The sequence below is a fragment of the Schistocerca serialis genome, chromosome 3 (genome assembly GCF_023864345.2).
Source record: "Schistocerca serialis cubense isolate TAMUIC-IGC-003099 chromosome 3, iqSchSeri2.2, whole genome shotgun sequence".
NCBI lineage: Eukaryota > Metazoa > Arthropoda > Insecta > Orthoptera > Acrididae > Schistocerca > Schistocerca serialis.
The window spans coordinates 459,900,093-459,921,616 of record NC_064640.1 but is presented as its reverse complement, the minus strand read 5'-3'; the positions used below and the strand labels follow the sequence as shown (position 1 = coordinate 459,921,616).

At 39.1% G+C, this 21,524-nt stretch overlaps 1 protein-coding gene across 2 annotated transcripts in view; it reads right to left on the bottom strand.

The window, feature by feature from the left end:
* LOC126470361 (tolloid-like protein 1) overlaps window positions 1-21,524 on the bottom strand; it is a 595,917-nt gene that overhangs the window by 97,503 nt on the left and 476,890 nt on the right. For both annotated transcript variants that reach the window (XM_050098158.1, XM_050098159.1), the window contains exons 11-12: window positions 21,175-21,297; window positions 13,634-13,794 (exon numbers count right to left, since the gene is read on the bottom strand). In XM_050098158.1, the coding sequence (XP_049954115.1) occupies window positions 13,634-13,794; window positions 21,175-21,297 (284 nt within the window). The remainder of the gene's footprint in view (window positions 1-13,633; window positions 13,795-21,174; window positions 21,298-21,524) is intronic.

The window sequence follows — 21,524 nt, the reverse complement described above, 5'->3', positions numbered from 1 at the left end:
TGATTAACAGTAGAACAATAGAACATGTCAAAGATTTCAATTATTTATGTTGTGATATCACAAATGAATATTATGAAGATATAGAGAAGAAATCAGCAACGTTGGGGAACATATGAGGAACAAAAACAGAATTTAAAAAAAAAAAAAATAAATAAAAATAAAAATAAAAAAAAGAAAGAAAAATAAAATAAAATGAGAAAATAAATATGATTGAAATTTTATAAGACAATGGCAGTTCCAAACCTCATGTACTGAAGTGAATAATGGTTTATAAGTAAATGTCAAGAAAATTGCATACAAGCAATGGACATGAGTTTTCTAAGAGCAGTAAATGTGTGCACAAGAGCTGACAGATTTCAAAATTCATAAATTAGGGAAGAAATGAATACATTTAACATCCTCAATAAAATACAAAAGAAAATATGACAAACTGGAATGAACATCTCAAAAGAATGGGTGGAGAAAGATTACCTTTCCAGTTTGGAGAGGCAGTCAAGGAAGATTGAGGAAGCAGTCGATGCCATAACAGACAAAGCAGAAAAAAAGGGCCTAATCAAAAAATGGTTCAAATGGCTCTGAGCACTATGGGATTCAACTGCTGAGGTCATTAGTCCCCTAGAACTTAGAACTAGTTAAACCCAACTAACCTAAAGACATCACAAACATCCATGACCGAGGCAGGATTCGAACCTGCGACCATAGCGGTCTTGCGGTTCCAGACTGCAGCGCCTTTAACTGCACGGCCACTTCGGCCGGCCAAAGGGCCTAATCCTTGAAGTAAAGTGAAGGTGATGACCATAAAATGAATAAATATTTTTCTTAAAATACCTAAGAACTTGTAATTATATCCAGCTATGTTCTGACTTTTTCTCTTCTCTTACTGTATATATATGTTTACATTTATAAGTTATGTATGTTATCTAAAATGAGTGTTGTAATTCAGTCAGATTATTTATAAATAATGTTCAGAACTAACAGCTGAAATTATTATGCAAATGTCATTACACAAAAGGACTATTTACACTTGAAAATCTTTTGGGTCTTTGTGTGGCATTCAAAATGAAACTAAAACATTTGTCATTTACCTTCCCTTATATAAACTATTAAGCAGAGTAGTTGTGGCACTGTGGGAAGTAAGGGAAGTGCATGTACAGCATGTGCTCATGACTATAAAAGAGAAACACAAACTGTGAAATGAGTGAGCGCCATTTTTGACAGTGGTGCCATCTAACAGCAGCAATGGTTAGTTGTAATTGTGTAAAGCAGACAATGTTTTCACATTTAAATCCCCAGTGTGAGAAATCTCATTTTTGTAAACACAAAAATTTTATTGTATCACAAGACATTTAATAGTTTCACTAAGTTCAGTTTTTACCCCATCAAAGAATACAAAAACAGAAAATTTAAAGAACCTCAACATGCACTAGAGGTGTTAAAATTTGAATGGAAGCTCTCTGAAGAGGATGAAGAAATATCAAGTGTGTTGGCCATTTGGATGAGTTACAAAATTGCACTACCCTTAGCAAAGTTCTTGATTCCTTTTACAGATGGTGATTAAATAAATGAATACTTTGTAGTTGCAGCTAAACATTTATATCAATTTCAGGTAGAATAGTTTTCTGTGGTGTCAGTATCAAACACGACAATCATATGTCCCACATGTGTCATGGTAGATGATGTTTAGTGGTTGCTTGCAAAATCTTTGTAAAGAGTTTGTTACATATTCTTTAGTGCTCTATGAAAGAGCAGATACCTTTGGCTTACAGCTGAATGTGACATTCTTAGTAACACTGAGTAAAGTGTAGGAAATGTAGGTTTGTCATGGAAATTACACATTTATGTGTCTACAAACAGAGCACCCGTCATATTGTAGGATAAATCAGGATTTGTAGTAGAAACAAATGAGAAATTGAAGAAACTTCCAGTACATAATTTGTACTGATCTGCAGCTTGAAGAAACTGACCTGCAGTAAACCAGAGAATATAAAGGTACTACAGATTTTTAGAAGCATTTCCCTCAGGACTGATTTCCTCATTTACCTAAGTTTCTACATGACTTCCCACCCTATTCCCTGCATTGATAGAAGAGGTGCAGTGCTCATTACTCACAAGGCCTGTACTCAATGTCTGCTCATGGAGCACATATGCTGTGAAGCCCTGCATTAGAGCAAAAGATTTGTTTTCATAGTGACTACTATGAGCGAAGTCCTTCAATTTACCCATGAGAATTAACACCCATTACAATAAATTAATGAATTATCAAGTATGAAATGTAATATTTTAGATCTAAATAGATATGTACTCATCAAACAGAAGAAATTCTGTGTAGCTGGTTACCACAGAAAAAGGACTGCTAAGTTTTTTTGACACAATCCTACCATAAAATTAACAAACCCAAAGACACACACACACACACACACACACACACACACACACACACACAGAGTCACAAGTACCCTTGTACCATTGTCCTTAATGCAATGAGGGACTGTAGTTGTAGGATACACTCTTGGATCTAGACTCACTGTAAAGTGTCTGTGCAATTCTTGCTCCCAAAGGAAAATATCCAAATAAAGCACTTATAACTTGTCTGACTGGTGCCTTTCAAGGTGAGAGTTAATGAAACTGAAGTAATGAACACCAACAAAGTGTGTTAGTTCACTAGTGGACCTGATACTAGCAACCTGGTTTTTATTCAAACATTTTGTTATTAGGACAGTGCTATTCAGATATATGTCTGGGAAAACTTTTGTGATTAGTTTATTTGTTGATCTGTGAAAACTGAATTTTGAGACATGAAGCTTCATTAAGGGGCATCAGATCTGACAAGAACAAATAATAAATTCATAAAATCCTTCAAGCTAAATGGTGTTCTCTTATTTATTGTAAGGGTGTTATAGTGTTACCTTCCAACTTTCCTAACATTCACTAAAGCATTGGAGAGTCAGCTTACCTGGAAGACCTGTAACAAATAACAATAACAATTAGTCCCTAAGAACTTCCAGACATAAAAACACTGTTCAAAGAAATCTAAATGTTCCATTGTGAAGACACTGAAAAATTAGATAAAGAGTGAGGAGAAATTATGCCTTCTATCATGTTAATACTCTGTGTACACTGATTAATGTTTCCTTATTTTGATATCAAAAGAAGGTGAATATATTTAATTAGTTTTATTAGCTTTCATCTGACAACTAGTATGTAGTTTCACAGTTCTACCACTAGGGCTTTATCGATCTTCTGCTATGTCAACATTTACAGGGTTTGACAAAAATATGGAAACACTGCAATAAATGTAGGTCTGGAGGTAAATGCAGATGCTAGCCAAGCCTGAAGGTTGTGCTGCTGTATTTGGCAATTAGTGGTGTCAGTGCAATACCCTATACATGTTGCAAGTGTCAGTCATAGTCAGAACAGTGTTCTGCGTAGCTGTGAGTGCATTGTGTGAGAGCTCATTGAATTGGAACATGAGCAACTGTTGGTTCTTGTGTGGTGGATGCTTCCATAACCAAGGGAACCAAAGTGTTATGTTTTTCAAGAGGCACCATAACAAAGGCTTATACTGCATGCAGAGCAAACAGGAAAACTTCATCAGGCAAGAACAAGGTTGAAGAAAGTTTATACTGCGTCATCATGACAGATGGTCACTGGAGAGTTTTGTTATAAAAAACAAAGAGGAGGACAGCTCAAAAAGTCACTTTGGAACTGAATGTCACGTTTTTGAATCCTGTCAGTACCAAAACAACATGAATGGAATTTCAGAAGCAGTGAACTGAAGGGCAAACTGGATTTCCAAAACTATTCATCAATGATGCAAACACCCTTAACACAAAATCATGGTGCTGAAGTCATAAAATCCAGATTGTGGAGCAATGGTAGAATGTCATTTGGTTGACTGAGTCTTCTTTCTCCCCGTTTTCAGCTTCTGGCTCAGTTTACATCCCAATAGTGAAACATGGTGGAGATTTGATGACGATTTGAACAGTCATACGTATTATGGTATTCCATGGGCCTCATAGTTTCTCTGCAAGCTCACATTACTGCCAAGGATTATATGACTATTTTGGCTGCTCAGGTCCATCACATGGTCCAATGCTTTTCCTCAATAGTGATGCTGTGTTCTAATACAAGAGAGCTCCTACTCACACAGCTCACACTATACACAACTCATTTTGTGAGCATGATGATTACTTGTTACATCTCCCCTGGCCTCCACAATCACCAGATCTCAATATAACTCAGCCCCTGTGGTTGGCTTTGGGGAGAATGGTACATGATCACTATCCACCTTCATCATCATTATCTGAACTTGCCAGTATTTTGCAGCACAAATGGTAAAGGATTCTCTTGAAAACCATACAGGACCTGTCGTTATCCATTGTGAGCAAAACAGAAGGTGTTTTGTATGCAAACAGGCTTTTTACACCCTATTAGGCACAGTAATTTGCTGTTTTGTGTGAATCCATAATTTTGTCCAACATCTGTATGCAAAGTCTATAAATCTGGTCAGTGTCTTGTGCACTTTGTCAGAGTCTAACCATTCTTATTTTCTCTCTTTTTTCTGCTTCACTTGCGATAATCTGATAGTTTTCTGGAAAGGTGAGGGTTGTGGTTAATCAGGAATCCATTGGTCAAGTTACCTTCCATTAGGAATGTGAATGCATTCGATGATTATGATATGACTTTCAAAATGATGGAGCACACCAATCAGTCATCCTTTTCTTACGTGTGTTATTAAGTAAGTCTAGATTTTGGCTAGTGCCTAGCCATTAACAATGCATTACATCACAGTATCAATGCATGTCCTAGTACATCAGTACATACTAGGACATGCACTGATACTATGGTACAGTGCAATGATAATGGCTAGGCTCTAGCAGAAATCTACATTTGCTTATGACTTTGAAATAACTGCATTGGATTGATTTATATGTCAAGAGATTGAGCTAATTTCCATTTTGAAACAAGTTGAAATAATATAGTCAAACCAGTGCCAAATTAAAACTGATGAGGTAAGAATCAACTATAAAAATTTGTCAATTAATTTTTTGTCACTCATATAATCAACAGAACTGAAAACACTATATCTCTCACAATTGCTACTTGTCTTTAATATTATTTGTTGAGGTTATCAGTATTTCCTCAGTACAGCTATCAATGTTGACACACTTGTTATTTTGTAATCATCTATGAATATACACTGAAGTGCCAAAGCAGTTGGTATAGGTATATGTATTCAAGTTCAGAGATATGTAAAGAGGCAGAATATGGCGCTATGGTCAGCAATGCCTATATAAGACAACAAGCGTCTGGTGCTGTTATTAGATTGGTTACTGCTGCTAGAAAGGCAGGTTAACAAGATTTAAGTGAGCTGGAACATGATGTTGTAGTCAGTGCACGAACGATGGGGCACAGCATCTCTGAGATAGGGATGAAGTGGGGATTTTCTCATACAACCATTTCACGAGTGTACCATGAATATTAGAAATAATGTAAAACATCAGATCTCTGATATGGCTTTGCCCGGAAAAAAAGATCGTGCAAGAAAAGGACCAATGATGACTGAAGAGAATGTTCAATGTGACATAAGTGTAACCTTTCCGCAAATTGCTGCAGATTTCAATGTTGGACCATTAACAAGTGTCAGCGCATGAACCATTCAATGAATCAACATCAATATGGGCTCTTGGAGCTGAAGGTCTACTTGTACCTTGAACTGTTGCCTGGTCAAGCTAGTCTCATTTCAAATTGTATCGAGTGGATGGACATGTGCAGTTATGGAGACAACTTCATGTATCCAAGGACCCTGCATGTCAACTGGGGACTGTTCAAGCTGGTGGAGGCTCTGTAATGGTGTGGGGTGTGTGCAGTTGGAGTAAGATGGGACTCCTTGATATGTCTAAATACAACTCTGACAGGTGACGTGACGTATGCATAAGCATCCTGCCTGATCACCTGCATCCATTCATGTCCATTGTGCATTCCAATGGACTTGGGCAATTCCAGCAGAACAATGAGACATCCTGCATGTCCAGAGTTGCCACAGGGTGGCTCCAGGAACACTCTTGTGAGTTCCAACACTTCCACTGGCTGCCAAAGTCCCCAGACATGAGCTTACTCAGCATATCTGGGATGCCTTCCAATGTGTATTCAGAAGAGATCTCCACCCCCTTGTACTCTTACAGGTTTATGGACAGCCCTCCAGCCCTCCAGGATTCCCTCCAGCACTACTTCAGGTATTAGTTGAGTACATTGCGTGTTGGGTTGCAGCACTTCTGCATGCTCACGGGGGCCTTACACAATATTAGACAGGTGTACCAGTTTCTTTGACTCTTCACTGTATGTTGCATTCACCTTGCACACATGTAAGTTATTTGAAAGGACACTAGTCAAAAATTAAATTGGGATGAAAAAGTTGAAAAGCACCCAAAAGCTGTTCTGCTTATGGATATTTTGTAGTAACTTTATACAAATTAAAACAGCATGTGGGAGCATAAGAGATGCAATTCAGGATGATGTAGCTGTACTATTTGAACATGAAATTCATATCACAGCATAAATACAGGGTGTTTCAAAAATGACCGGTATATTTGAAACGGCAATAAAAACTAAACGAGCAGCGATAGAAATACACCATTTGTTGGAATATGCTTGGGACAATAGTACATTTTCAGGCAGACAAACTTTTGAAATTACAGTAGTTACAATTTTCAACAACAGATGGCGCTGCGGTCTGGGAAACTCTATAGTACGATATTTTCCACATATCCACCATGCGTAGCAATAATATGGCGTAGTCTGTGAATGAAATTACCCGAAACCTTTGACAACGTGTCTGGCGGAATGGCTTCACATGCAGATGAGATGTACTGCTTCAGCTGTTCAATTGTTTCTGGATTCTGGTGGTACACCTGGTCTTTCAAGTGTCCCCACAGAAAGAAGTCACAGGGGTTCATGTCTGGCGAATAGGGAGGCCAATCCACGCCGCCTCCTGTATGTTTGGGGTAGCCCAAAGCAATCACACGATCATCGAAATATTCATTCAGGAAATGAAAGACGTCGGCCATGCGATGTGGCCGGGCACCATCTTGCATAAACCACGAGGTGTTCGCAGTGTCGTCTAAGGCAGTGTGTACCGCCACAAATTCACGAAGAATGTCCAGATAGCGTGATGCAGTAATCGTTTCGGATCTGAAAAATGGGCCAATGATTCCTTTGGAAGAAATGGCGGCCCAGACCAGTACTTTTTGAGGATGCAGGGACGATGGGACTACAACATGGGTCTTTTCGGTTCCCCATATGCGCCAGTTCTGTTTATTGACAAAGCCGTCCAGGTAAAAATAAGCTTCGTCAGTAAACCAAATGCTGCCCACATGCATATCGCCGTCATCAATCCTGTGCACTATATCGTTAGCGAATGTCTCTCATGCAGCAATGGTAGCGGCGCTGAGGGGTTGCCGCGTTTGAATTTTGTATGGATAGAGGTGTAAACTCTGGCGCATGAGACAATATGTGGATGTTGGCGTCATTTGGATCGCAGCTGCAACACGGCGAACGGAAACCCGAGGCCGCTGTCGGATCACCTGCTGCACTAGCTGCGCGTTGCCCTCTGTGGTTGCCGTACGCGGTCGCCCTACCTTTCCAGCATGTTCATCCGTCACGTTCCCAGTCCGTTGAAATTTTTCAAACAGATCCTTTATTGTATCGCTTTTCGGTCCTTTGGTTACATTAAACCTCCGTTGAAAACATCGTCTTGTTGCAACAACACTGTGTTCTAGGCAGTGGAATTCCTACATGAGAAAAATCCTCTGTTCTAAGGAATAAACCATGTTGTCTACAGTACACTTGCACGTTGTGAACAGCACACGCTTACAGCAGAAAGACGACGTACAGAATGGCGCACCCACAGACTGCGTTGTCTTCTATATCTTTCACATCACTTGCAGCGCCATCTGTTGTTGAAAATTGTAACTACTGTAATTTCGAAAGTTTGTCCGCCTGAAAATGTACTGTTGTCCCAAGCATATTGCAACAAACGGTGTATTTCTATCGCTGCTCGTTTAGTTTTTATTGCCATTTCAAATATACCGGTCATTTTTGAAACACCCTGTATATCTCACAGCAGGTGGTACATGTGGTATCAACAATTGATACCACATTTGTTAGGGGTTGCAGTTATTGACTGCGGTCCATATTAGTATATTAGTATCATTGCCCCCCCCCCCCCCCCCCACACCCCCTCGAGTTGTGACCAGTGCTGAAGACGTGCTGTTTGACTCTTCCAAACAGTGTTGTATGTTCATTGATGTGCAAAATGATGATGTTGTAGAAAGTTTTCCTGTTGACTTTCGTCATATAGCCACAGTAACAGCTAAAGACCCAGTATTAAGTGTTGTTTTGCATTATGTCACTACGCAATGGCCTTTGTCCAAAAATCGGATTGAAGATCCATTGGTTCGTCATTTTTTTTGTGCACAGACAATGAGAGTTTGTCCAACGTGGTGTCATCTTGCTCCATATGGAGAACAATCAGTCTCATGTTATTGTTCCACATTCTCTGCAGTCAGTTGTGCTACGACTTCTTCACCAAGGTTAGTGGGGTATTGTATGGACAAAACAGTTAGCTCACGGTCACTGTACCTGATTTGGAATTGATGCTGACATAACCAATATTTGTTCTTCTTGTTCTGTGTGTGCAGAAAACCAATCCACACCACCGCATAAATTTTTCTCTGGGCCTAAGGCAACTTTGCCATGGAATCACTTACATTTAGATTTTGCTGGTCCTATTTGGGATGCACGACAGTTAATTCTTGTTCATTCTCTTAGCAGTTTTTCATTTGTTGTTTGCATGTCATGAACAACATTGTCTGCTACCATCAAAGCGTTGTCTTCTATATTTTGCATTGAAGGATTGCCACAAGTCATTGTCACCAAAAATGGACCTCAATTTGTGTCTGCAGAGTTTGAAATCTTTTGTGAAGCTAATGGTATTCAGCATTTAACTTCATCAATGTTCTCCCCTCAAACGAACGGAGCTGCTGAAAGATTTGTTCAGACATTTTAAGTCGCAAATTTCTAAACTGCATGACTCTCATTCTCGTGAGGATGCTCTTTTGTTGTATTTATCTTCGTACCAATCACATCCACATGACATTTTTTTGCCAGCTGAATTGTTGCATGGTTGCCCTCACAGAACTCTGATGAATTTGTTGCATCCTCCGCACCTCATTTCTTGGCCACAGCAGACCCACAAATTCTTGCCAGATGATATTGTCTATTTTCGTCATTTCTGTGGCAATTGCCAATGGTTGAAATGGCACATTCTTCACCATCTTGGCCACGCTATGTTTGTCTAATCAGGTCCATCTGGTGATGTGTGCAGGCATCAGAATCAGATGCGCCTCTTTAGTCGTGGGGTCTCTGCCACTTGCCTTACGTTTCCAGTGTCGGTGCCAATGGGGCTGCCCCATGGGGACCTCTTCCTGGCTCTCTTCGTTCCTGGGTGCCAGTACCCATAGTTCACCTTTCCCACATAATGACACACCAGTGTGGATGCCACGTCTCTCGCCGGAGTCACCTGCAGAGCCATCATCGCTGTAGCGACCAGATGACCAAATGGATCAGGTGCCTTCGACTGTGATAACGCACAGTTAAATTCCAGTTACAACACTGTCCACCACCGTAGAACAGTCTGAACTTCCAGGTTTCCATTCTTTGTTGCTGGTTGGGTGCTCCAACCCGATGGAGGTCAACCCTTCGGTTCCTCCCATAGTCATAGAAGCACAGACACCTCATGTTGACGTGCACCCAGGAGAAGGTTTCCAGGCATTTCCTATCTCCCCTCGGTCTCAATGGCAGGGTGCAGGTTGGCATGCCTCGCCTGCAGTCAGGCTCCCCACCCCCTCACCTAAATCAGCATAGGGTCCTCCACCCAGCGGCCATATTCAACGATCGTTTGCAGATTTGCTGGGGAGGAATGTGGTATCAACGTTTCATACCACACTTGTTGGGGGTTGCAGTTATCGACCGCAGTCTGTATTAGTACCCACGAGTTATGACCAGCACCGCTAGTGTCGCTCCGTGGCTTGTGTCAAATTTCTAGCGAGCTTTTGTCCACTCTTGCTCGGGACGTTAAGTAGTAAAGCAGCATAGCCTTCAACTGATAGGAAGCAACCTCTAACGAGGCATTTAGTAACATATGGCCTAAGTGAGACCTCAGTAGCTGTCTGTTTATAATTATATGTATGCAACTAAGAAGAATCCTGTACAACCAGGTAAGTACAATATATATTATTTTTTACCAATGACTTCTAATTATTTTAGTCACTGCAGATCCAGACCATGCAGCCAGAAGCTTACTGACATTACTGACAAACCTTCTGTGATTTATATGTTTCTATTTAGCATTGGCCACAAGTCAACATTGGTTATGACTTGTTCATCATCATCATAACAGTACAGCCTTTTATATGAAAATATTCAAGAATGCACTGTAAGTATTTGATTCACTGTTTAAGTATGTTAGTGTTGATGACTGTTTATGACCATGCTTACCACATATATAAGTGCAGCTTGGTTGCTTGTTATGAGTGAGAATTCTTAAAATATTAAGTACAATTGAAATCACCAGAAAAATTGTCATAATCAGCAGAAAAACTTGCAAGTGAATGTTAATATATATGAAATCACTGCTCATGTAAATCATAATCTGACATGTCACTATAATGGTAGCATTCAGTTAAAGAAAACAGTATAAAAACATCTTGAAGTGGATGATGAATTGTGACAAAAGCATGAAAAGGCAGATATCTTAACAAAAAGTGATCAAAGAAGAATGTGATATCTTGTCATGTTTTGGCATATAAAAGCAAAACCACCTATATTACATTGTTATGAGATGGCAGGAGTTGTCAGAACAGTGTCAAGGAAGTGTAATTCACTTATGAAGAAGGTCAGTTACAAAACCTTCATTCAACAAGTTCTTGAGAACTCTTTATCACTGTGTGACTTTTACCAAGTTTATTTAATGAAAGATGTAGAGAAAATTAAGAGAAAACAGCCCAGATCAACATATTTTTGTCTATTGTGTGCAACAGCATCACAGAAGTGTTGAAAAAACTCCAATGAGAGATACTACAAAAAGGGAAATAAGCATTGTGGAGAATTCTGAGAGCTTTAAGTTCCAGTACAAGTAAAGGAAGGTATTTCTTTCACTAATTGTTTTTCCTTGCATAATGACTGAAATGGTAAACTAGAGAAATTCAGGTGTTCTCTGGCATCTACAGACAAACTGTATTCCTGTCCACCAAGAATAGAACAGCAAGAGGGGATGGGGCAGGGAGTGATCCTGGCATGCTACGTACCTTCTCCATATACTGACTAGTAGATGTAGATAATAGTGAATGCATACACATAAATGACACTCCATTGTGTATCATATCCTAATATACGTTCTACAGATCTTGAATCCAACAAACTGTGAGCCAGGTCAGTTCAAGATTTTTCCCAATCGGTGCACATTTTACTTTGTATATTGGCAATATTTGCTAAAATATTTCTCAAAAGGTGCAAGCCTAATTTGTAGCACAATGTTCCTTTTGAGACCTCACCTGGCCAGAATGTGATAAAAGAGCAAATAAATCTTGTTCAATTCTGATTGCTGCCAATAGTTGGCATCAGTGAACTGTAGTTAGAATTTGAAGTAGTCTGGTGGGCATTGCATCATGGTCACATTCAATGAGCTTTTGATTAAATGCCATAGCATGCAGTAAGACTTCTGCAGTTTTTGATTGACTTTATGAAAATAATTTCTCTTATTTGAGCCTCTGTTATTCATGCCTGACACAGATGTAACTCTTTTTTGAGAATCCCTTTGTTGTAACATCACACCGTCACTAATGAAAGTAATACAGTGGAACACATTTTATAAACCACAGAAACAACTGCAAAGTAAAGCCAAAAATATGAGGGTTGAAACTTAAATAGTGGCAAATATTTATTTACAACTTACACAAAGCAGACAAGTGTTTCAAAGTTTTCCTGTCCTTGGGAGTAGTCACCAGGATTGTGTATAACCCCTTGCCAGCAATGTGGAAGTCGTAGGACACATTTAGCAGCATCTGATGTGTTGATACATCAAGTGGAGTGGTCTATTGCCAGACAAATCTCTGTAACAGTTCTGAAGTGAATTCCATAAAGTGGCTCCTTCATCTCAGGAATCAAGTGCCATCGATCGACCAAATCAGTCTCAAGTTGGTGCCACACGAGACCGGACAAGATGGGCGCATCCTGCAGAAAGTGTCACTGCTTCTTTCTCTAAGCTGTTCATTTTTGGAACGCAGCCTGCAGTGCACCACAGTCCCAGGACTTAAGCCCTTGTGATTTCAACTTGATTCCTAAGATGAAGAAAGCTCTTCTTGGCATTCATTTCAGAACTGTTACAGAGATCCAGGAAATAGACTGCTCCTCTCAAACTATCAACAGAACTGGCTCTGCTAAAGCTTTCCTATGAGTCCCACATCACTGACAACTGGTTATACATAATTCTGGTGACTACTCTGAAGGACAGTAAAACTTTGAAATATTTATCTATTTTGTATAAGTTGTAAATAAATATTTGCCAATATTAAAGTTGCAATCCTCATATATAAAAGCAATGGGCACATTTTAATCTATTTTAATTGTTGAAAAGTAGTAATAACAACTGCAAGGTTTAATTTGGAACTCATAATGTTCATAGAATGGTGTGGTTACTCTGTGGAATTCATCAAAGCTATTATTTCAAAGATATGCAGTTAACTTCACTTTTAGTCCTATGACGTTTCCTTGCTTACAGTGTTAATTTTACCCCTCATAATGTTTTGAGAGGTAATAACTAAAAGTCACATTGAATGTCAGTACTTTGAATATCTCTTTCAGTGAACAGAAAGACAAAGAGAAGCAGGTGGGCACATAGACAAGAACAATTATCAGCTGAGGTTTAGAGTAAGTCCTTTTTCAGAGAGGTTGACAGACCCCACACAGATTGCACATTCACACACTGTCACTCATTCTCCTCGTGACCCAGTCATGCTTTTTTATGTACTTTACTGTTGCTCACTGTCTGTTCTGTCCAGCAAGTTATAGTATATCAAAATACAAACATTTTTGTTCAGTTCTTGATTTTGAATTGCCTCATTCATGTTTTACATCCATTCAGATTTCATATTGGTATTAAAGTGTCTGAGGAACACATTTTACAGTTCAGAGGAAGGCAAGGGTACACCATCTCAAAACAGACCACGACTATCATTGTAGATACTGGTGCTGTAATGTTAAACTATCCTCCAGGTTTCTTTTTGTTATGCACACAAACTGACAGTTGAAAACCGTAATATATTGAGAAATGGAGAAGAAAGATGTTGGATAGTAAGTGGACTATCTAATATGCTCATAGGTAGGGCAATTTAAGAATAAGCTCAGAAAAAATCCACCAAAATAAATGCAAATTTTTGAAATAGCAGTTTCTGCTTCTGTAAAACATTCAGCAGTTAATGTATCATTAGTTTTATACAAAATTTATTGAATCAATGAACGAAAATGTAATTATTGTTTTATGTGGCTGTGAAATTGGCTGTAGTTGTTTACTTACATTGTTCCCTTCAAGATCAAAGTGTGTGAAGTTCAAAGTAATACGGTATTGTGGAGGGGCAATAATTTCCCATATGCAGTTCTTGTTACTTGGATATAATTCTGGGAATGATGGACTAGATATTGTGCCATTTGATGACTCAAACAAGCCTCCACAAGCATCTGAAATGAATTTTGATAGTAAAATCATTGCATTTAACTATTACTTGATAATAAACAAACAATTTCAATGATTAATTACAGAAAGTAGGTAAATTGTGTGAAGAAAAGCAAATATATAAAGATTCTAGGGAATTGGTGTGAAACATACAATATTTAATATGAAAGTGGGACATACATCTTTTAAAAAAATCAGATTTACTCCATAATCTAAGTCATCTTCATTTTCCCTTTATCCAGCATTAGGCTGGGTTGAGACATTAAAGGTACTTTTTCACTTTCACTTGTTTTTCACAGTTCTTCTTCTACAGCTGTTTTCTTCCCATCCATATACCTTCTTCTTAAACTGGTGTTAACTTAATTCATCTAGCTTTGAATCTTCCTCTTGCCCTCAAACTTGGCTCCCAACATTCATTTTGATAGCCTCCGTTTTCCACTCACTTTACATGTCCAAACCATTTTAATATATTTTTCTCAATTCCTGCATTCAACTTTTAACTCCAGTTTCCATCCCAACATCCTCATTTCTCACTTTGTATCTCCTTGTTTTCCCTAACATACTTCTTCAGAATTTCATTTCACTGACTTCGATTCTACTCTTCTCTCTTCTTGTTATTGTCCAGGTCTCTGAATGCATATGTCTTCATTGGCACATCCCTTCCCCAGACTGAGCCCTCACACACAGGTAGAATGCATTGTTATGTTGTACCATTTTGATAATTTTTACCCCCATCCTTGCATTCTGCATTAACAAAGTACAAAAATATTTAAGGTTGCCTACAGCTCTGATTTCCTGTCCTTTAATATTAATTTGTTCTCTCCCTTCTGTCTCTCCTGCTTCTCCACACAGCACTACACACCACACTTTATGACATTGCATTAAGTATTTATAGTTTAAAGATTAATTATCTAGAAACAGCATATGTTGCTAATGATGTGGATGAACTATGCATACTGAGGGGAGGGGGGATGGGGGGATCCATTTTGGAAAAAGAAGGAAAAGATTTATAACTTAATAAATGAATTATTAATGGAAGCATGGTTAATTGGATGATCAGTTCAATTTTATGGACCAGAAATGTGATGAACAGAACAAAAATACTCACAGTCAAGTCACTACTAGAGAGTATACTGCTGTATGGATTAGAGACCAGAACAATTAGAGGCAAGCTGAAAACATTATACATGTATTTCTGCAGTAGGTCACCAAGAATTTCAGGGAGAGAACATGTAAGGAATGCTGAACTGATAAAGGTAATAGAAGTGGCAGAAGGTGTAAGTGATGCAGTGGATCAAAGACAATTACGTTGATACAGAACTGTATGAAGAATAGAGGAAACAAGAATACCAAAACCAAAACTGGGGTGGGAAATTGAAGAAGGAAGAATAAGAAGATGACCAATGACTATCTGGCTTTAAAATTTACAGATGACAATGAGAATACTTGTTGCACAAGAAGAGGATAGACAAAACAAACAACCTGGAGAAACACATTGAAGAGATAGTTTGAGTATGAGATGCATTCAATAAGTAATGCAACACTTTTTTTTCTTGGCCAATTTCAGTTGAAAAATGTGGAATCTGTTTGGGACATTGTGGAATAGCACTGCTTCAACCCCTATAGTTTCATTAATTTCTGATTGGTGGCAACACTGCACGTAGCACTCAAAATGGTATATGTGATGGAGGTGCATTACAAGCAGAGAACTGTCGCTGAATTTCTTTTGGCAGAAAACTACTGCATCACAGACATTCATAGCTGTTTGCAGAATGTCTACAGAAACCTGGAAAAAAAGAAAAAGAATTTGGTGAGTCATTGGGTGAGGCATCTGTCACCATTGTAACAAGAACCTGTTCGATCTCCAATGTACTGGTGAGCTGCACACAGCTGTGACTCCTACAAATTTGGAATGTGCAGACACTCTCATTTAAGGTGATTGCTAGAACACAATCAAATATCTCAGTGCTCAATTGGATGTCTCTGCTGGTAGTGCTGACAATCATTCACAAGATAGGGTGCTCAGTGGTATATAAGCCTGCTGGGTTCCTCAGTGCATAACAGAAGACCATAAAGAGCAGTGAAGGACTATCTGTGCAGAATTTCTTGTGTGTTACAAGGCTGATCATGACAGTTTTTTTGTCATACACCATCAAAGGTGATGAAACATGGCTTCATCGCCTCAACCCTGAAACAAAATAGTAATTCATGGAGTAGTGACACACAGCCTGTTCCGAAGAAAAGGTTCAAAACTGCATCCTTAGCCAGTAAAGCCATGGTGACAGTCTTCTGGGAATCTGATGGGGTTATTCTGTTTAATGTCCTCCCTCATGATGCAACAATTATCTCTAAAGTGCACTGTGCTACCTTCAGGAAAGTGATGAAATGACTTCAGTGTGTTTGTCATCACAAAAAAGCAAACCAACTTCTACAACTCCATGACAATGCAAGGTCTCACACAAATCCATACAAAGCTTCATTGGTCTGTTCTTCCTCAGTAACCCTATAGCCTGGATCTTGCACCTCCCAAATTTCATCTATTTTGTCCAATGAAGGAAGCTGTACATGGATGATGGAGAGGTTATTCATGCAACAAGATACTGGCTCTGATAATGGTTAATAATGTGATATCAGGAGGCATACAGGCCACCTTAGTAAGGTGGTGTTAGGCCATCACACTGAATGGGGATTATATTGAAAAACAGGATTTGCAGCCAAGAGAGTGGGAAATAATATGGTGTACTGGTATTCTGAATAAAACCAACCTGTTTTCAGAAAAAAAGTGTTGCATTACCCATTGAATGCCCCTAATACTTATGTAATATGCATTGTAATAAGTTGCATGTGTATTGTTACATTGGAAAGCTCTGTATTGAGGAAGATCTCAATAAAAATTTATGTTCATTTGTTCTTGTACTTCCGTACTGCAGGTTCCCCACAATACAGTATCATTGGCAAATAGGAATTTCTTCCTCTCCCTTCCTCAGTGGGATTCTTTTCTCTCTTCAACAATTTCATCCATAACCATTATAAATAATACCGGTGACAGCACATTTCCCCACAATACAGTATCATTGGCAAATAGGAATTTCTTCCTCTCCCTTCCTCAGTGGGATTCTTTTCTCTCTTCAACAATTTCATCCATAACCATTATAAATAATACTGGTGACAGCACATTTCCTTATCTCAACTCAACAACATTCCCTAAACCAACCAAATCTTCCAACTTGGGTGTGGACAATACTGAAGGTTTTGTCATACATTGCTTGACAGTTCCTAATTGTTTATTTATCAACTCCCTATCTCTCCGTGGTTTCCTGTACCTTTCCTCTGTGGACAATATAGTATGCCTTCACTAAATCAAGAAATGTCATTAATAGATCCTTCTCATATTCCTGATGCTTACCATCATCTTCCTCTTACTAAAGATTGTTGATCTGTCATGTTAAATTCCATACTGCTCTTCTTCTACCTGATGTTCCACTTTTTCCCTCTTTCTTCTTTCTATTATCCTCTCCATTATCTTTGCTACTTTTGATCCTTTGATAGCTATCACATAATTTTCTGTCTCCCTCATTGAACACCAGAATGGTTATTCCTTTTCCCCATTCTTCAAGCACACATTTCTGAGTCGATACACATCTTAGCAATTTATATAACAATTGTAGCCCAGTATTTCCAGCCGCCTTTAGCATCTCCACACTTCATTTCACTGATCCCAGCTGTCTTTCCTGTTTTCAGTCTTCTAACTGCTAGTTCCACTTCTAGTACTGTAATATCATTCTCTTCTTCCTTGTCCAGGTCTCTCTGCCATATTTCTACTCCCCCTTCATCGCTATTTCTCACATTTAGTAGTTTGAAAAAGTGCTCTTTCTTATCTGTTATTATTATTATTATCATTATTATCTCACACAGTTGTGTTGTTAGCTCTCCACTTCTCCATTTACTAGTTTTGTGTAAATGCCTTCCTTGCTCTCTCTCTCTCTCCTTGCTATTCTATACAGCATCCTTTTACCATCATTAATCACTTTTCTCAACTCTCATGTGAATTCCTCCAAGTGTTCCTCATTTCTTCTGTAACAACTTCCTTATATTTATTTTTGCTTTCCTAATGTTTCCTTTTATTTTCTTCATTTTTGTTTATGTTCTATTCATGTCAACCTTTCTACTTTTGTTTCACTGCCTCCTTTACCTATTCATTCCACCATGGCGTTCCTTTATCCATGGTGTTTCTTTATCCTCTACACTTGGAGCCGTTCTGCCACATATGTTCTCTAGAGAACTTGCAAATGCCTCCTTGAATTTACCACATTCCTCTCCAGACTTTCACATTCAGTGCTTGGAATTTTAAGTTTAACTAACTCCTTGGAATTTTCTTGTACCTTCCTATCTTTTAGTTTCCCCACTTATCTTCTACTCTCTTTCGGCTTTTACTCTTTCAATTTTATCCATTCTCATTTTTGTTACCACTATTCAGTGGTCTCCAATGAAAACTTCTCTTGGGAATGCATTTACATCCACTAACAGTCTATGATTCAGGTTCTTGTCAGAAAGTAGTCAGTAACCATCATTGCCCTTCTCTCTCCCCAACCAAATCTTATTATCTTTTGGCTAGTTTTTTGTTTCTGAACCAGCTATTGCCCACAATCAAAGAACATTTCTTTCATAAAACTCAGCCAATTTCTTTCCTTTCTATTTCTTTTTCCCATATCCATGTGGACCCTAGTGTCTTATTTCCCTACTGTGCATTTAAGCTGCCCATCACTATCACTTCCACAACCATAATTTCTATCTCTCATTTCTCTAGGAAATCTTTGATGTTCTCCTCTTTATTTCCAGTCTGTGGTGCAAATACTTCAGTGAGTAGAATGAAATTTTCACTCTGCAGCGGAGTGTGCCGATATGAAACTTCCTGGCAGATTAAAACTGTGTGCCGGACCATGACTCAAACTCAGGACCTTTGCCTTTCATGGGCAAGTGCTCCACCAACTGAGCTACCCAAGCATGACTCACACCATGTCCTCACAGCTTTACTTCTGCCAGTACCTCACCTCCAATCTTGATCCAGCACACAGTTTTAATCTGGCAGGAAGTTTCATATCAGCGCACACTCCACTGCAGAGTGAAAATCTTATTCTGGAAACATCCCCCAGGCTGTGGCTAAGCCATGTCTCTGCAATATCCTTTCTTTCAGGAGTGCTAGTTCTGCAAGTTTCGCAGAAGAGCTTCTGTAAAATTTGGAAGGCTGGAGGCAAGGTACTGGCAAAAGTGAAGCTGTGAGGACGGGGTGTGAGTCGTGCTTGGGTAGCTCAGTTGGTAGAGCATTTGCCCGTGAAAGGCAAAGGTCCCAAGTTCGAGTCTCGGTCCAGCACACTGTTTTAATCTGCCAGGAAGTTTCATATCAGTGCACCCTCCACTGCAGAGTGAAAATCTCATTCGGGAAACACACTAAGCCATTTGTCTGCAATATCCTTTCTTTCAGGAGTGCTAGTTCTGCAGGTTTCGCAGAAGAGCTTCTGAAATGTTTGGAAGGTTGGAGGCAAGGTACTGGCAGAATTAAAGGTGTGAGGATGGGGCATGAGTCGTGCTTGAGTAGCTCAGTTGGTAGAGCACTTGCCCACGAAAAGCAAAGGTCCCAAGTTCGAGTCTCGGTCCGGCACACCGTTTTAATTTGCCAGGAAGTTTCATATCAGTGCACACTCTGCTGCAGAGTGAAAATCTCATTCTGGAAACATCCCATAGGCTGTGACTAAGCCATGTCTTTGCAATATCCTTTCTTTCAGAAGTGCTAGTTCTCCAAGTTTTGCAGAAGAGCTTCTGAGAAGTTTGGAAGGTTGGAGGTGAGGTACTGGCAGAAGTAAAGGAGTGAGGATGGGGCATGTTAGTTTGATAGTGATATTCATCACTGCACTGTATCCTTTTTATATGTTACACCAAGATATAGTAATTACTGTAACCTGACACAAGTGCTATACAAAATCAATAAAACTTTAAGAAAGTATGGTAATGGAAAGTCCTGGTAGAAATAAAAAAAATTGGGTAACAGCTCAATGCCTAGTAGAGGCACTGAGAAACAAGACTCTAAACTTCACTAGATTTGAAGGAAATTCTCTCTCTCTCTCTCTCTCTCTCTCTCTCTCTCCCTCCCTCTCTCTCTCTCTCTCTCTCTCTCTCTCTCTCTCTCTCTCTCTCTATCTCTCTCTCTCCCCCTCTCCCTCTTTCTTCCCCTCTCTTCCTCTTCTTCCTCTCTCCCTCTCTCTTGTTCAGTTACATTATGCTGACTGAACACCACTGTGCCAGGACTGCATGTCTGCAGCTTCACTGGGGAAAGTAGTCTTATCGGTTGACGTGGGTAAGTGGAGAAAGGGTGGGGTGTGGGGGAGAGGAGTGTGAAGGAGGGTAGGAGAAGGGTGACTGACAGCTGAGAGGGAGGCAGCAGTGGGTGGTATACAAATGTGGTAAGGAGGGGTGAGAAGTGCACAGTACAGGAATGTGACACAGGCACTGGCACTAGTGACTTCATGCATTGCATGATGATGATGATGTGGATGCGTGAATTAGAAGAGGCTGAACTTACTCACTAGTTTGTGTTGCAATCTTATTTTGTGCACCTGTTGCCTCTTCCTCTCACATTCCTGTTCTGTACAAATGCTGTCTGCCATCCAACACCAACCCTTCCTACTGCTCCCTACATCCTTTCTCATTTTGCCCTATGCAACTAACACAATTCATCACCCCAGCCAAGCAGCAGAACTGCAAACTTAGCACTATGTATTCAGAGTTGGCAAAACATAGTCCTACCAGTGTGTGTGTGTGTGTGTGTGTGTGTGTGTGTGTGTGTGTGTGTGTGTGTGTGTGTACTCTAGCTCAGGATTCACCTAAAAGCCAGCAAATATGACAGTCTTTTTTATGCTTCTCTGCATGACTCAATGCTATTCAATGAGTTTATTCAAAAATTTTTCACAAACTTAGACTTCATAGTGGAATAGAATTTTGTCAGTTTTTCACTGGCATTGTGTGAAACAAATAACATCTCAATACAAATAATAAAAAGAAATACATGATAGTGTTTACGTCATGGGGAATAAATTAAACATGGTGAAATGCAATGAAAAATGCTACAAGGAAAGGACAATAGCCTTGACCAATGTAAGACAAACAAATAAAGAAACACACACACACACACACAAAACCAAAAATTGCTGATACTGTATTTAAGTGGACAAAATCCAAGATCCAAGAGTTGAACTCTGGATCTCCTTAGTGCAGCCCCCAGTAACATTGATATACCTACAATCCCTAACACAACTTTAATTAATAACAATATTTATACACACCACTCTGTGCAAGATAATGGTGTATTCAACTACGAAGTAAATACTAACCTTCACAATGTTTTCCATCTGAGTGAAGTTCATAACCAATTTTGCAGCCACATTCATAGCTACCCAGTGTATTAATACAGTTGTGTTCACAGCCATGGTCCTGTAGTGCACATTCATCTAATTCTGAACAAAAACTGTGAGTTATAAATGAATTTCATCACATTTGAAGTAAAATTATAAACATGAGAATGATTTTATGTTGTGTTATGTGTATGTATAGAACATTTTCCACTGTAAGAATGGATAAAAATGAAGAACCTTTATTAGTCACTGATTGTATGAGATGATATATTCTTTATCATTTATATACAATAAAAATGAACAAGATAGTGAATACACATAATATAGGA